Below are 16,489 nucleotides of genomic sequence, written 5' to 3' on the forward strand. Positions count from 1 at the left end.
GTTCTCTGAATAGTCCACAAAATATGTGTATTACAAAGAATAATCACACTCAACCAGATAAATATACATGTAACAAATAAAAGAGTGAAACCTATGTTAAAGCACTTCAAAGCACCCTGCACATCCTGAAAGTGTTACTGTAAGGCATTTAAAACATCCAAGGGGTTCAAAGCAAAGGAATCCATCTTTTCAGAATTATACTGCAAAGGCTTCTGTGTGGATAGCATAAAAAACTTCAAGCACCATATGGTCTCAGCTTGCCCAGGGAAATGCTTTGGCAACATTAGAGAACCATGTTTATGCACAGTTCTTGATAGAGAGGGTGTAACATGACTTCCTTGGCCAATATAAACAGGGGCACAGGCACAGACATTGTATTATATCAACACATGAAGACTAAAGAAAACAGTTTTTAAATTTCTACTTTTCAATCTGTGTAAAGGCCTCTTATAAGTTTAAGAGTTAGAAGGGCCCAAGTTATTTTCTTAGCAATTTTATCCTTATCCTTTGACAAACATGGATTTTTTTTCTGAAGAATTTAATAGAGTTTGAATTTAACAAGGTATCTATTTATTTATTAATTAGTGCCCCAGAATGAGAAATGATGTCAATACAGCTCTGGAAATAATTTTTGTTAGCTAACTTGAAATATCTATGCAGCCACTCAGAAGCAAAAATGCTACATAAGCAATGAAAGGTAGACTATATCATCACAAGACTGTCAGTGTAATTTTGTCTCCCGAGCATCAGAATGACTACTGATTACAGCAACACAAAAACACAACATAGAATAAAAGAAGCAGCATGTGTTTCTCAGCAGTAAATAGTAGTAAGTTTTCTTTTGAACTTAGAGCTAAGCATCTGGAAAACATTCATACAAGACTGTACACTAGTTTCAAGGGAGTTCAAATGTATTTTACTTCTAGGAATTTTGAAGCCTAAATACTAATGTCTCAAATTATCAAAGAAACCTCCTCTTGCTCCCCCGCCCGCAAAAAACTCTGTTCCTTCTTTTCTAAATTTAAGGCCAAAAGGGATCACTAGGGCATCTAGTATAACCTCTTGTACATCACAGGCTACAAACTACCAAAACTGGACCAACTATTATGGCCCATAGGAGACTAGACTATTGTGCACCACATACAGAGGAGCATCAATGCCCGAGACCCCCCACAACAGCAGGGAAGTGATTAGAGATATACCAAATAATCCTGGTAGGAGACCCCACACACACACACACACATACAAGCTGCACAAGAAGGTGAAACACCCATATAGTCACTGCCAATTTAACCTGGGGGGAAAATTCCTTCTCAACCCCTACAGATGGTAATCAGTTACACCCTGTGCAAGCAAATAAGAACTAACAAGGTAAGAGAATGTCTGAGACACCCATCCAGTTAGATTCACTAAACATATCTGCATGGACTAAATAAGAGGCCTTTAGATAATCTGAAAAGAGGTTTGAGACAGATTTTACCCCAGCATCAGTGGCACATCCAGAGTTCAAACTGTTAATTCCTAACACAAGTGCTTACGTATCAAGGTTAAAATACAGGCTCCGTTACAAAATCTACATAAATGTTTAAATATTCTAGAACATTTAAAATCAATACTGAAACCTGCTGCAGTGGCAGTGGTACAAGTCTCTCCAAATGTATAATAAAAATATCAGTTATCCTACAATTCCGCTCAATCTCTTTCCTCCTCAAAGATGTTCTTGCTTTCTTCCAGACTTCCACTTTTAGGTAATGCAATGCAATGCAATGCAATGCAATGCAAGTGCATTCCATGTGTTCTGTCCTCAGCTCTTTGTGATTCTGAAGCAAAGAAACTGAGTGCCACTCAGTTACTATATCATGTCTTTCAGGCTCATCTTTTCTAAAGAGACACGGAAGTTCCCATGACATATCTGGAAACAACAGGGCCAAAATTTGCATTTCTTCCACTATTATGCAGGTTGCTGTGCACCAGAGGGCTATTTATCTAGGCAGGTACTCATTCATCACCACAGAATGAGAGTGCAATCTGATCCCACAGTTCACTGCATTTCAGTTCTGCTATACAAACATTATTTGAAAAAAAGGTACTGAAGAAGGACTATTTATAAATAAGATATTAAATAGAATTCTTAATTTGCTCACACTGCATGTAACAGGACTCAATTTTGCCCTTAAAACCATCTATTTCTTAGGGGTGCATCTACATAGTGGGGCTTAACTCGAAATAAAGCTATGCAAATTGAGCTATGTCAATTGTGTAGCTTATTTTGAAATAACTTTAGAAATTGGAAAAGTCTACGCAGCACTTATTTTGAAACAGAACACTCTTCCTCCAACTTCCCTTACTCCTAGTACAATGAAGGTTACAGGAGAGTACGAAGTCCTCCAGCTTTGAAATAATATCAAAATACTAAGTAACTGCCTGCTGTGCAGACATGGATTAAGTCATTTCAAAATAACACCAGTTATTTCAAAATAATGTTGCTGTATAGACATACCCTCAGAGATGAATGCTCATACTGAAATGCAGGATTAGGCCCATAATATATTAAGGTCTGTCTATACACAAAGATGCCCAGGGTTAATATAAAATGTGTTTAAACAGATTTAGTTAAGCCAGTTCAAAAGGCCATTTTGAACATTTTTATTTCAACTTAAATGAAGCTTATTCCTGTTTAATTAAAGCTGGGAATATTTTTAAGATAACTAAAATAAGCCTCTCTTATCCCAAAATGAAGTGTTCACATCAGGGTTTGTTTGCACATTCAACTAAACTAGTTTAATTAAGTGGATACAAATCTATAGGTATACAACATCTCAATCAAGTATTTAACAACAAAACTATTAATCTAAAATACTGTATATATGCTATATGAATAAGTTACTGTTACTATGGGAATATGAACTTGTAATTCTTTACATATATATTTATGGTCAAGTGAGCTAGCCCCAAAACTCAGGTTTTATAAAAATAAGCCTCACATTTCTACATATTTGATTATCACTTATCCAAACAGAGAAGATACCACTTTCAAAAAATCCCAGCCTACCTGACCATTTTTTTGAGTGCTAACAGTTTGTAGATGTGCTTGTTTTGTTAAATATGTGTAATCACAGTTTTCACTCAAAAAGGTCACTAGAGACAACATGTAGTATAAAGGTCATCAGTATGTAATATGGTAACATCATGTTAAAGAGAAAGGTCTGATGATTTTACCACTGTATAATATCTCTCTAAACAAAAGCTTACCGCTGAAATAACACACACACACATTTCTGTTTTTTATTTCCACCTGAAACTCCTATTCTACCTAGTGAACAGTGGTCTGCGGTATTTGCTAACCCAAACATTATGATGCTACAGGAGAGCCTGAAATTGAAAGACAATCCAGACAAAAGGGAGTAACTAGTATGTCTATACCCATTTTTAACATTGGTTTCAACCCTACAAAGAGATCCCAGACAGATATTTTTGCCCACGGAAAGTCCCAATGCCAACATCCTTGGCAGAATCAGGTCAGTGACAAGTATTGATGATTCAGAATTTTAAAACAAAACAATTTTTCATCAAAAAATGCCAGTTCCTCAAACCAAAAATACCTGTGGAACCATTTCCATTTTGACACACTTCTGCCAATGCACTCAAAAATCTGCTGGCTACATGCTTGGTGGTCTCTCAGTTCCCTTGGTGAGCTGCTGGGGAGTCTGGGCTTCTAGGGTCAACAGCTCTAGGGCAGCTGTGACATACAAATAGCCTCAGACACAGAAGGCAGGGCTTCCAGACTCTCTGCTGTAGAGCCAGGATCATGACAGCCTCAGTTTGAACCAGGGCTCTCAGGACTTTCAGACTCCCCACTCTATAGCAAGGGACTCCCTGGGTAGACCTCAGAGTCCTGGAGCTACTGGCAAAAATTTGGAAAAAATTCAATGGAAACATCTTGAGTTTTCCAAAATGACATTTTTTTTAAATAATTTCTTTTCTGGGGGAACACTTTTACTCATTATCAGAATTTCTTGCAGAATGGAAATTCTGAATTTTCATAAGCTCCACTGATACATTTCTGCTGTTTCAGTCTTATAAATACCACTTTGTAAACTGGCCTGAATATTAGTCCTTGGTATTCCCTACTAAGGTGGAAAATATCAGCTTGCAAAGATTAGAGAAACACTCAAGTATTTTTACAACAGAAAATGTGTATTATTTTCCATTTTCAGAATTGAAAAGATGGATAGATTTTGTCCAAACTTTCCCAAAATAGCATTTATTTTAAGAATGAGAATGTATGGAAGATTTCATCCAGAAAATTACAAAACAAATAAGCCTAAGAAACTAGGGAGTTATAATGGAAGGCACAACATAAGTGAAGTGTTTGTTTCTGAAAAAACTCTAGTGGAGGCATAGGAAGGAGGAAATCCTGCTTCATAGCAGACATGGGCCGAAAGTTCACTTTTAGACATACCCAAAAGTTCATGTGTGTTTGCCTTTGTGGTTTTTGGTTTGACCTATTTCAGAGATAGAGCCAGCTGAGAAATTCAAACTTCCCCCAGAGTCTGGGGAATAATTATGGTAAATGCTTCAGATCTGGGATTCTGGTTCACCCTCATTCCCACTGCACTAGCATCTGAGGTTAGAAAAATTAGTTATATTGGTTGTTACTTTTTGGTGAGGGAAATAAAATGACTAGTATCACCAAAACGGACATGTGTTGGCAGTTCCAGTGATTGAAGCTGATTGATCTATCTTAAGGCCCAACCATAGATTCTTAGGAGTCAGAGAAGAAAAAGTCCTGTTTGATAATTCACTCCATCTCTCCCTCTCAGAATGCAGGTCATTTCATCTTCTTATCTTGAAAGGTAGCTCTTGCGAGTCAGGAGGACTGCACACTGAGATACAGACTATTATATTAATGAACTCTCAGAAAAATACAAGAATATCGCCATGGTGTAATATTCAGTATTAGAGTACTGTTGGACACTTACTTCTACAAGCTTCATCACAGGCACTGGGTTAAAGAAATGGAGGCCACCAAAGCGGTCCTGCCTGGTGGTAGAGTTGGCTATGTCTGTTATTTGCAAAGATGAAGTGTTGCTTGCAAATATTGTGTGTCTGTGGAGAAAGAAAATGAGGATTGTGTAAATGACAGTTATCTTTGTCAACAAGAAGGTCTATGCTCTAAAGATCATCAGATTTGCTATTAGCATTCATTGACTAATCATGAATCTCCCTCCCCTCCCCAATTTGAGCTAGCCTATTGTTGACCTAGTGTTTTAAAAAGTACTCCTCCACACAACACTGACCCTACCCTCAACTGGTCTTTCCATGAAGCTAAAATAGCAGAGCAATAGTTAAATTTGTCTCTGAAAGTTGTATGAATTCTTAACTCCAAGAGTATCTAGGTCACCCCACTGAGTAAAGGGGGGGCTCCCAAAAAGGGGGAAAACGTGTCCTCAACACAAATCTCTTCTTTCAGGAAAATTCTTCATTGGTTCAAGGGAGCCAACGGGACTTGTGCTCCTAAATCACTTATATGCTTTTGAAAATCCTACATTTGGGAACCTAAATGTGGATCTAGGAGCCTAGCTTTTGAAAAATGTTGCCAGTAATCTTTTACTTTAGTATACAGTACACTGATAGATCTACACAGCAGACATATTGCCAACAGAAAAAGCAGCAGAGGAAAACAGAGGTGCCATAAGGAGACAGGAATTGTTGCATGCAGCACAGTCATTCAATAGTCAGATCCATATTCCGCTATGTAGTTGGGGCGCAGGAGGGAAGGCATGTGTTGATTTGTTTTAGATTTATAAGGGCAGGAGAAAGAAATCCACCCATTAGCATTAACTTGTTCTTAAATTTAAATAATTCATACAGACCCTTTACCAAGGTTTCTCACAGCATTTTTCAGTTAAGCCTCACAATACCTGTTAAATAGATAAGGCTTATTTTACAGATGGGGAAACTGAGGAAGACAAATTAAATGACATGTTCTAGGCCAGTCATTCTCACGCAGGGATCTGGGCCCCCCTAGGGAGCCACAAGCAGGTTTCAGGGGGTCTGATAAGCAGGGCCGGCATTAGACTTGCTGGGGCCCAGGGCGGAGAGCTGAAATTCTATCGTCTGGGGCTAAGCCCATAGCCTTGAACACTGCCACCAAAGGCTGAAGCTTAAGCAACTTAGCTACATGGCGCCCCATGTCATGAGGCCCTGGGCAGCTGCCCTACTTACTCTCCCCCTAATGCAGGGTTTGGCTATTACATGCAGAAAAATAGTTCTTGAGGCACAAAGGGGCTGTGAAGTTTTTACAGGATATTGGGGGGAGGGGTGTCCTCAGAAAGAAAAAGGTTGAGAACTCTTGCTCTAGGTCACAAGAGTCAGTGGCAAAGTCAGGATTAGGGATGTAAAATCCCATTTAAACACTATGGCTATGTCTACACTACAAAGAAAAGTCACAAAAAGATACACACATTCCGCTTTTCTTACAAAAGAGGCTTTTCTGACACTTGGTCCATATATAGGGGCCAAAAGTCAGGAAAAAACCCTCTTTCAGAACATCCCTTCTTCCTCGTAGAACCAGGTTTACTGGGAAGCCAAAAAAAACCTTGTCTGCTTCGCTGAATTTTTTTTTTTTTTTTTCAGAAAAGCAGACGTGTTCCTTGGACACAGCAGAGCTTTTCCAGGATACTTCTGATATCCCAGAAAAGCTCTGTAGTCTAGATGGACCATATGTTTAACCAGTTAACAAATTAAAGAGGGGTAGGTAATCACGGCTCTCCTACTCCACACCCTGCCAGCTCAGACCCTTTCTCCATTCTGACTCCTCTCCCCGCCCCCAGCTATCCCTCTTCTTAGTGAGACAGGGTCCCTTCTGCCCCCGCCCACCCTGGCCCCTTTCTGCCCTTATCCCCTCCCCAACCTGGCCATGGTTCATGCCAGGCCCAGCTCTAACCCCAGCAGCCAGGGAGGTACAGGGGTGCCTGCCCACCCCATGTGGGGTGCAGCGAGACACAGGTAGTGCTGCATGCACACAGCACTCCAGGGCACTACAGCCTGCTGAGGTGGGGAAAACAGCAGTGCAGGGGCCCAGTATCCCAACCTCTCCCCCGTATGGTCCCACCTGTGCTGCTCACTTTCCCAGCCTTACCCACTGAGCCCAGGAGCAGAAGGGAAGGAGCAAACAGGTCGGTGCAGCGGCTACCCCAAGCAGCTCAAGGGGTCCTCTGGCAGCTGCATTAAGTGCAGATGCTGGGGAGGGGGTGAGTCTCTACATGGGCAGCTGGACTTGGGGCAGTCAGACACCACGAACTTCCTGATGGCGAGGAGCCCCCAAGAGCCAACTGCTGGCACGTAAGCCCAGCTGGGAGCGCTGCTCCTAGCTCCTGAACCCACGCTACTGTCCCAAGTTCTGTACCCTCTCCCCTCAGCTGTCTCAGCTGCAGTGTGGGGTCTGCCGGGTGCTGTGCCATGTTTCTTGGAGTTGGAAGCCCTGTGGGGTGGGGTTGGAGAAAGGGGAGTAGGGGCTTAGTTCAAAATAGCAATTCCAAGTGGCAAGGGGAAGCAGTGAGGTCTAGGGACAGTAAATATTGGTTCATTGAATAGTCGCGTAACCTCATGAATTCTTATCAGTTAGACGACTATTGTATAGGGGAGGGGCCAGCAGCCAGGGTGCACCAGCCTCACTCCTGAGGAGTCCCCTGCCACTCCATGCTGCTGCTTCTGTATCAGGGGCAGCAGCACAGGGTGCTAGGTGGGAGTTGGTCTATATGGGGAGCCTGTTTAAAAACCACAGATCGGCTGCCTGTTGTCCTGTGCTGCTGCCTCTGATAAAGAGGCAGCAGTGTGGGGTGGCAGCAGGCCCCATATAGGGCGGGTCTGAGCTGCTGGACCTAGCACGAGCTAGATCTGAGCCGGGATCCTAATATACTTTAAATGCAGAGCTACAGCAGAGGTAGGTCCCAGACCCATCGCAAGCCAGGACTGAGCTGGCCTAATGGCCAGCCTGCTAAAAATTTACTGGAGGTTGGGGGGAGAGGGGAATGTGTGTAGCAGTAACTTATAAGCTTTTGCTTGTCGGTTAATCAACTTCACTATTACATCACTAGCAAGGTTGGACTTGAACTGGGAAAGGAAGGAGAGGGGAGAGAGGAAGGAGGCAGGCGGGACGCAGAGTGATGTGATAATGTCACTCTGTCATCTTGTAGGATTTTTTTTTTTTTAATACAGGCAGTCCCCGACTTACGTCGGATCCGCAGTTACGAAGGGTAACAATTCACGACCCACTCTTATTCAGAATATCCACTATTGCTTCCTATGAACTTCTATACAGAAGTCTCTCGTTAACACTTAAACCCAGAAGAAAACCAAACTGACAAGATTCCTTCTCACAAACTAATGATTACAGGATCAGAGTTTTTTAAATTAAGCCTCTAAACTCTGAAACAGCCACTTCTGTAGATAAAAATCAGAGCCTTGCTATTAAAGCTTTGCATTTTTCTATATGCACAACTTGAAAAAATCCTTAATAAAACTAGACTGTGTCTGAGGCTGCCTTGCCTACATTATCTACTGAACCAATAAACTGGTTTAAAACAAATTTAGTTAGAGGATAAAAGCTTCCATGACACAGACCTCGCAGTCAAAGTTCCAGCCTAGAGCAAAGTTTTACAGACTTTGAAAATAGCATTAGTAATGGGAATACTGACAAACCCTTCATGAAAGCTTTTCAGCAGCAGGTGTGTTTGCCTGCAGTGCCACCTAGTGAGTCCCAGGAAGAATTATACAGAATCTCAAAAGTCAATCAACAATAAACCAGAGACATTAGCCAATTCCCAGGTAATGCTGCTGCCTTCACAGAAAGATAAAACTTGGATCAACAGAAAGGATGTTATGCAATGCCCACTGCATAGAAATTGGCAGTGTGAGGTTAGGGAGGTCAAGAGAAAAAGTAGGAGCTCTCTGAAAAAGGAATAAGGAAAAATGCTCACTGCATGATAATTAATACTCCTGTCTAAAGTAAGAGCAACATAAAGTAAATGCCCACATAAAAATGAACACAGGAAGCGACATGAAAATCCTTCTTTGGTCCATTTTGATCAAGATAAGAAATAATCCAATGAAAGTAGGACGTGCAGTGCATAGAGGGGAACATATGCATATCTTTATGCTGAAAAATCAAACCCAGTCATTACCTGGGTCATTGACTTATGAAGAGGAGGAATCATAACGACATTGCCATGTTGTTGTAGGATTCTAAAATGTAACTGAAAACAAGACAACCTACAAACACTATTAGGGTATGTCTACACTACAAAGTTAGTTCGAACTAACGGACGTTAGTTCGAACTAACTTTAATAGGTGCTACACTAGCGCTCCGCTAGTTCGAATTTGAATCGAACTAGCGGAGCGCTTAGTTCGAACTAGGTAAACCTCATTTTACGAGGATTAAGCCTAGTTCGAACTAGCTAGTTCGAACTAAGGGCTGTGTAGCCCTTTAGTTCGAACTAGTGGGAGGCTAGCCCTCCCCAGGTTTCCCTGGTGGCCACTCTGGCCAACACCAGGGAAACTCTATGCCCCCCTCCCGGTCCCGGACCCCTTAAAGGGGCACGGGCTGGCTACGGTGCCCGTGCCAGGTGCAAGCCTGCCAGCACCCAGCTAGCAGACCCTGCACCTGGCACGGCACAGAGCCACCCACCCGATGCCCCCCAGCCCACCCCCTCTTGCCGGGACCAGGCTGGCGGCTCCCGGGAGCTTCCCCTGGACTGCAAGAGCCGGGCACCTTCCTGGGCTAGTGCGGACATCGTGGACCTCGTCCACGATCTCCGCACTAGGCACAGGAAAGTGGCCGTCTAGGGCAGGAGAGCTGCCAGCCTGGCCACCCAGGACCAGGTGTGCATGAAAATCAAGGGGGTCCACTGAGACCCCCGACACTGAGCCCTGAGCTTACAATGGCCGTACTGGGTCAGACCAAAGGTCCATCTAGCCCAGTAGCCTGTCTGCCAACAGCGGCCAACCCTAGGGACTCTGGAGGGGATGGACCGAAGACAATGACCAAGCCATTTGTCTCGTGCCATCCCTCTCCAGCCTTCCACAAACTTTGGGCAGGGACACCACTCCTACCCTCAGCTAATAGGACTCCATGGACCCAACCTCCATGACTTGATCTCACTTCCCTTTAAACTCTGTTCTAGTTGTAGCCTTCACAGCCTCCTGCAGCAAGGAGTTCCACAGGTTAACTATTCGCTTTGTCAAGAACAACTTTCTCTTACTAGTTTGAAGCCTGCTACCCATTCCTTTCCTTTGGTGTCCTCTAGTCCTTCTTGATGGGAACTCAGGAAGAACTTTTCTGAATGCACCCTCTCCACCCAACCCCTGCTTTTAGAGACCTCTATCCTGTCCCCCCTCCGTCTCCTCTTTTCTAAGCTGAACAGTCCCAGTCTCTGTAGCCTTTCTTCATCTGGGACCTGTTCCCAACCCCTGATCATGTTAGTTGCCCTCCCCTCTCCCAGCCTTTCTCTTCCCCTCTCCCACCTCCTTTTCCCAGTCTCCCCCAGTTTTTTTCAATAAAGACAGAGTCAATGTTGGAAGAAACGTTATCTTTATTTTGTACATCAATAAGAAGGGGGGCTAGGGAAGGGTAAGTGGAAGGAGGTGAGGGAGGAATGGGGTACGAGCCCCCGATGGGGAGGACTGGGCTGGCTCTGCGGGCTTCTGGGGGTGGAAGCTCTCCTGCAGCCCCCCAATTACTCCCTCTCCCTAGATGGCAGCCTGCGGCAAGTGCAGCCGGGCTGATGGCCGAGTGGTGTGATGTGCCCAGTGTGGGCACTCAGGGCACTCCAAGCCAGAACTTCTTTGCAAGCGGGGCACCCCTTAGAACTGTCTGTCCGGGGTGGGGGTCGGGACCCTTTAAGCGCAGCCCTCGGCTAGCCTGAGACAGCATCTCCATGCTCTAAGTCCTCCTTTTATGCCCTGCCGGCACTGCTTCCGGCCATCCTTAAGCCCTGTTCAGAGTCCACTCAATGTGGACTTGCTAGTTCGAACTAGTTTTTAGTTCTAGATGCGTTAGTTCGAACTAGCTTAGTTCGAATTAACTAATTCGAACTAAGTTAGTTCGAACTAGCGCTGTAGTGTAGACGTACCCTCAGTAACACAACCGTAAGAATTCATATTTTCTCTCCCTCTCCCTAAAAATATTTTTTTCCCCTTGCAGGGTGAAACAGAGTGACATTACCGTGTCACTCTGTGCCCACATGAGCTAAGCCCCATCCACTCCCAGCCTGCCTCCCTCCTTCCCCCGGGCTTACCTGGAGAGCTGGAGCTGCCTATGGCCCTGGCCCAGCCCTCCCTTCCCTTTCATCCCAGCCCCCTCAGCAGCCCAGGGGAAAGCCAGGGTAGGTGTGGCCATGGCCCAACCCTGCCTGGCAGAGAGGGGAGCTGGGGCTAGCAGGGGAAGGGGAGCTGAGCCCTTCCCAGCAGCTATGGGGCAGGAAACCAGGGTGGCCTTGGTTCCAGGCCCTCCCTGGCAACTGGGGAAGAGGGAGAAGAGCCGGTGCAGTCGCAGCCCAGCCCAGCCAGATCCTGCACCCCAGTTCGCTCCTGCCCCCTTACCCCTGGCCAGACACCTACCCCCAGAGAGAGGGGGGTTGGCAAGCATAGCGAGCAGAGGGCACAGCCCCCTAGTATTTCTCCATTTCCCTTTTACAGGGTGCTGATGTTAGAATAAATTCATTATTGTCTGTAAAGCACCAGCATATCTGTGAGGGAAGGGGCCATAAGAATGCAGAGTGATATGCATACAAATCAATGACATGATTCACCTCTGCTGAAAAAGAGATCATGGGTGACAGCAACAGCTTCAGCCCTTTCGGCTTGCTGGGTGCAGATTTAGTGCTTCGAGTTGAACTTGTACAAGACTTCTGAACTATTAAAGCGCTTAAGTGGCTGAGTTTTAAGTCAATTTGTATCTACGTGCATAAAATTTCAAGCAGTCAGCAGGGACAATAGCTATTTCAGTTCCCAAGTGCTCTTTGGGGCTGCTAAATTCCTGTGGACTACCTGTTTGCCCCATGCAGCATCCATTCCTGTGCAAAACTATTAAACTGTGCAAATGGAGAGTTGGCAAGGCTTAGTTCTAAGGATGTTGAAATGCAGTTATTGGGCTAATGGTATGCTGCCGCGAACAGGGGCTGCTTGGTGGCAGCTACCTCCTCTATCCCCTCCAGCTTGCTGCTTCTGAGAGAGGCGGGGAAGGAGGGGAGAAGAGGAACAGGTGGCACCTCACAGAGAGTGCTGGGGGGAACCAACTTTTAAGCTGGCAACCCCTAGCACTGGCTCCTGTTCCCCACCCTTGCAGTCTCTCATAGAGGCAGCAAGAGAGAGGGGGCCACCGCAGGGAGCACAGGGCCAGTGTGGATTCAAGCAGTCCCGGCTGGCCTGGTGTTCCCACTGCAATGCTTCGGCCTTTGAAATGTACAAGAGCCTTGTGGGGCAGGGACTGCTTCAGTCCCTGCTTGCCTCATTTTCCCACTGGGGGGTAAGAGCGACTAGTCGAGTCTCGACTATCCAATAAACATAAGCTTATGCTTATCGGATAGTCAACTAGTTGCTTACATCCCTACTTAGTTCCTTCTCCCCTCACACAGTTCAGCAACTCCACAAAGTAGCAAACTGCAAGGGCCTGCCAGGTAGCTCAATGAAGCTTAGCATTATCACAGGAAGATAGAGACAGCCCCACCTCACTGAGCTCCTTAAAGACTTATGACTGTAGAAGCAAATCTGCTTAAAGCTCACTAACTTGGCTGAGCTATAAACCAATTTACTTCTAGAAGCTCCTGAGAAGGTTCACAGGAATGGGCTTCCCTCCTGTGAATCCTAAGCCTTCAACAGTAGAAAACAATTCACTTAACACAAATTTTCTGTGCAAACTCCTTGGAGAATCTAGGTAGAAAACTATGCCCTCCATAGAGAGAGATTTGGGCAGTTTCCATCTTTTACTTCTTCTAAAGGTGGGGGGGAGAGGGAAGAAAAGGCTCGGGATCATTATGTGTTCTGCACAAGTGTTATATTTCTTGGAGCAAACACAGCTATAAAGTTAACTAAGTTTATTTTGTGGGATTCAGACATACCTGCTTCTGCATATTAAATAGAGGTAAGAGCAGGAAAGTACAATAAGTAGCTTATTTTAAATCAACTCAGTTTTCTGCACAATAAGCTGCAATGCTATTTGAGCTTACTTATGCTAGTTTACATTTCCAGCTCAAACCTGGCCTTCATTTCAATCTAAGCAAGCTACAGATATTGTTGAGGGCTGGGGGGGGGGGAATCTGTACCTCCTTTGCCAAACAGAAAATTTATGACTGGTTTAGTCAGGATTTTAAATGTTGCTTCACTATCACAGGGATTAGATATATTTTCAATAGCTCCCACAGTTCTAGGATTTTTCAGATAAGGGAGAACGGGATAACAACCTCCATGCAGTGCTGACATTGCTCAGTGCTTTAGCTAATTACTAGCAGGCTGGAATTCTGAGAGAAAAGGAGTTACAAACCTGGCAAACCCCCTGCAGCTGCTCAATGTGTCTCTTCCAAAGGAGCTGCCACCACATTTGCTAGCACAAGTCTCAGTTCTGACCCTGCTCAGATTTGCCACAGCCGGTAGTTTAGGTTACAAGGAAAAATCCGACATTCCACCTGACATACAGAAGCAACCTCAGGGGAGCAAACAGCTTTGCCAAGCCCCTAGGAAAGGTGAGGGGGAGACAGCTCCATGTTCCCACGGGGTGGGGCATCAGGAGGAAGGGGTGGAGCCAGAGAAAGCCAGGCATCACTACCACCCAGATCATGGGGCACCCTCCCTCCTCACCCCTAGGGCTGCCTGGAGCATCCCATATGGTGCTCTGGCAGCAATTTAAAAGGTCTGCCGCCACACTTGCCAGGCCTCAGGGCAATTTCCCCTTTGCCCCTCCACCCCCTGTTGGCAGGCCTGAACACACATGACCTACAAGCAAGTGAAAGGAGTCACCTAACCCCACACCTCATAAGTTTTTAAGTCCATCCAAATCCAGTCACCAGCTTTTAAGCCAATTAGGCTTGTGGCTGATAGATGAAGGGAGAAAAAAGGAAGCAATTTAGGAACTCCTCTCCTCTCCACCGGCAGTTCTTTTGTAGGGATGAGAATTATAGGCATATGCACATATAGGGAACAGGGACCAAAAATTATTCCAAGCTATGGGGAAGTCAGAAAAAGATGGAGACATAAAAGAGGAAACCTTCCTTCTATATTAGATAATATTCATTTTAGTGACAGTCCTATGCCTTTGTAAAGCCAGTGGGGAAAAGACACTTAGAAGTAACAAATTCCTACTGCCACTGTCCTTTGATTTCTGTGTCAAATTTGAAGACGTGTGTATGGGAGAGGGGGTCTTCGTTCTTTCCTTTGCCCCCCACCCATAATGAAAATAAAAGTCTAATATAAATCAAAATACCACGTTGGGAAATGCTGTAGTTATTAAAAAAAAGTAATAACCTACATATATCAGCATTTACAGATATCCATTTAGTGATCCATCAGACATATGTCTGCATCAGTCTTACTATTCATTTTCTCCACGTAAGAAGTCATTGATCACTATCTTAAATATCAGCCACGAAAGCTTGGCATCCAACTCTACATAATATTTAAACATAAAATGTGCAACCAACACTGCTGGTGAAAAGAATCAGAACAGTTAATAGTGCTAACATAAGCTTTTATTTTACACACACAGTGCATTTCGTGAATTCTTTCCAACAGCAAGTGTTACCGGTGAAAGAAATCAAATATGCTGTACTTTCATCTGAAGCACAGTATATACCTTCATTATAGCTGTTAACTCTATCTTTATAATACAAACAAAATTATTTTTCCTGGGTACTTATCCAGTTAAACAATCTGCCCCAAATACAAACTCTTCTCTGTAGCCTGAAATTAATAATTTGCCTAAATGCAACTCTGACATTTGATAATCGTTCACTAATCAGGACTTCTGCATCCATTTTTGAAAAGCACAGACAAAATGGGTTTGGGATCACAAGTCTCACCTCCATTATCTCCTTGACTGATTATCAGCTTGACAAAGTAGTCAATAATCTTTTCCATCTTAGGACCAGTCCTGTCAGATCTCCATTTCTATAGCACCAATAAAGATTAAGCCTCTTTGGTGTGGGCAACTGGAGGTAAGGGGTGGGATTTTAGTTAAATAATTCATTCTAGATGGCTCACTGTCTTTTCTATATCTTTTTAATCTTTGCTCACAAGCTGAGATTGAAGAATTGTTAAGCCTTTGTTCCCCTTAGAACTCAATTTTTGTTTTAACAGGAAAAAGGGAGATTCTGCATTGCATTGGTGCTATATGCATATAATTTATGAAGACTATTATGGTGAAAGGTAGAATAAATGTAACATTGTAAATAGAAATTAAATAAAAATTTACATCTTTTGCTTTTCCAGCTGCCATGCTTCACAACTGTCAGTATTAAAGAGTTATAAAAACAAAACCACAAAACAACTGCTACAGAAAAAGAAAAGGCCAGGCCTAATGTTTCTCAAATGAGGCATTACATTAAGGATGTTAAGTAGCGAGTAAATGACTAATTGTGTACTCGATACAATGACTAATTGTGTACTCGATAAGGGGCAGCTGAGGCTCTGAGGTTTAAATGTAGTAGGAGCCGGGCATACAAGGAGCCCAGCTCCTACTACATTTAAACTGCAGAGCCATAGTGGGGGTAGGTCCAGGACTCAGCAAAAGGCAGGACTGATGCAGTCCTGGCTCGTGTCAGATCTCCGACCGCTGCGGCTCTGCCTTTTAAGTGTAGTAAGAGCCGGTCAGCTCTTACTACATTTAAAAGTCAGAGCCTCAGAGCTGCTGCCTCCCCTGCTCCGCACCACTGAGAGGGTGCTGGGGGGAACTGGCTTTTAAGCCGGCTCCTGCCTCGCCCCCTTCCGTTGCTGCCTCTGATATAGAGGCAGCAAAGGGGGGGAGGAGGGGAATGGGAGTAGTTGACTTGACTACCCAATAAGCCTAGGTTTATCAGGTAGTCGACTAATCAAATATTCTTTAACATCCCTGCATGTTAACACAGGAAAATAAATTGTGTTTAGAAATTCAGCAACTGGCATCAGAGCCGGCCCAAGGTATGGGCCAGCCAGGCTACCGTCCAGGGCGCCCTATTATAAGGGGCGCCACGTGGGGCTGCCGGGTCAGGCGGGGGCACGCATGCGCCGCGCACCTAGGGCAGGACCACGCATACGTCGCATTCCCGGGGGCGGCGCCACACTCCTGGGGCGCGCAAATGGCTCGGGCCGGCCCTGACTGGCATGTCAATCTGGAATTAAAAGCAGCCTAAGAAAAACTTCTTGCTTACATGTATAACTAAGAAAATGACAAAACTTATTTAAAGAAAAAAGATACTCTCTTAGCTATTCATTTGAAAACAACATAAAAGACAAATG

General features: G+C 44.3%; 1 protein-coding gene across 2 annotated transcripts in view; it reads right to left on the reverse strand.

The window, feature by feature from the left end:
* HADH (hydroxyacyl-CoA dehydrogenase) overlaps window positions 1-16,489 on the reverse strand; it is a 44,124-nt gene that overhangs the window by 14,167 nt on the left and 13,468 nt on the right. For both annotated transcript variants that reach the window (XM_075929706.2, XM_075929705.2), the window contains exon 4: window positions 4,983-5,109. In XM_075929706.2, the coding sequence (XP_075785821.1) occupies window positions 4,983-5,109 (127 nt within the window). The remainder of the gene's footprint in view (window positions 1-4,982; window positions 5,110-16,489) is intronic.

This window comes from Pelodiscus sinensis, chromosome 4, assembly GCF_052426305.1.
Source record: "Pelodiscus sinensis isolate ZL-2025 chromosome 4, ASM5242630v1, whole genome shotgun sequence".
Classification (NCBI taxonomy): Eukaryota; Metazoa; Chordata; order Testudines; family Trionychidae; genus Pelodiscus; species Pelodiscus sinensis.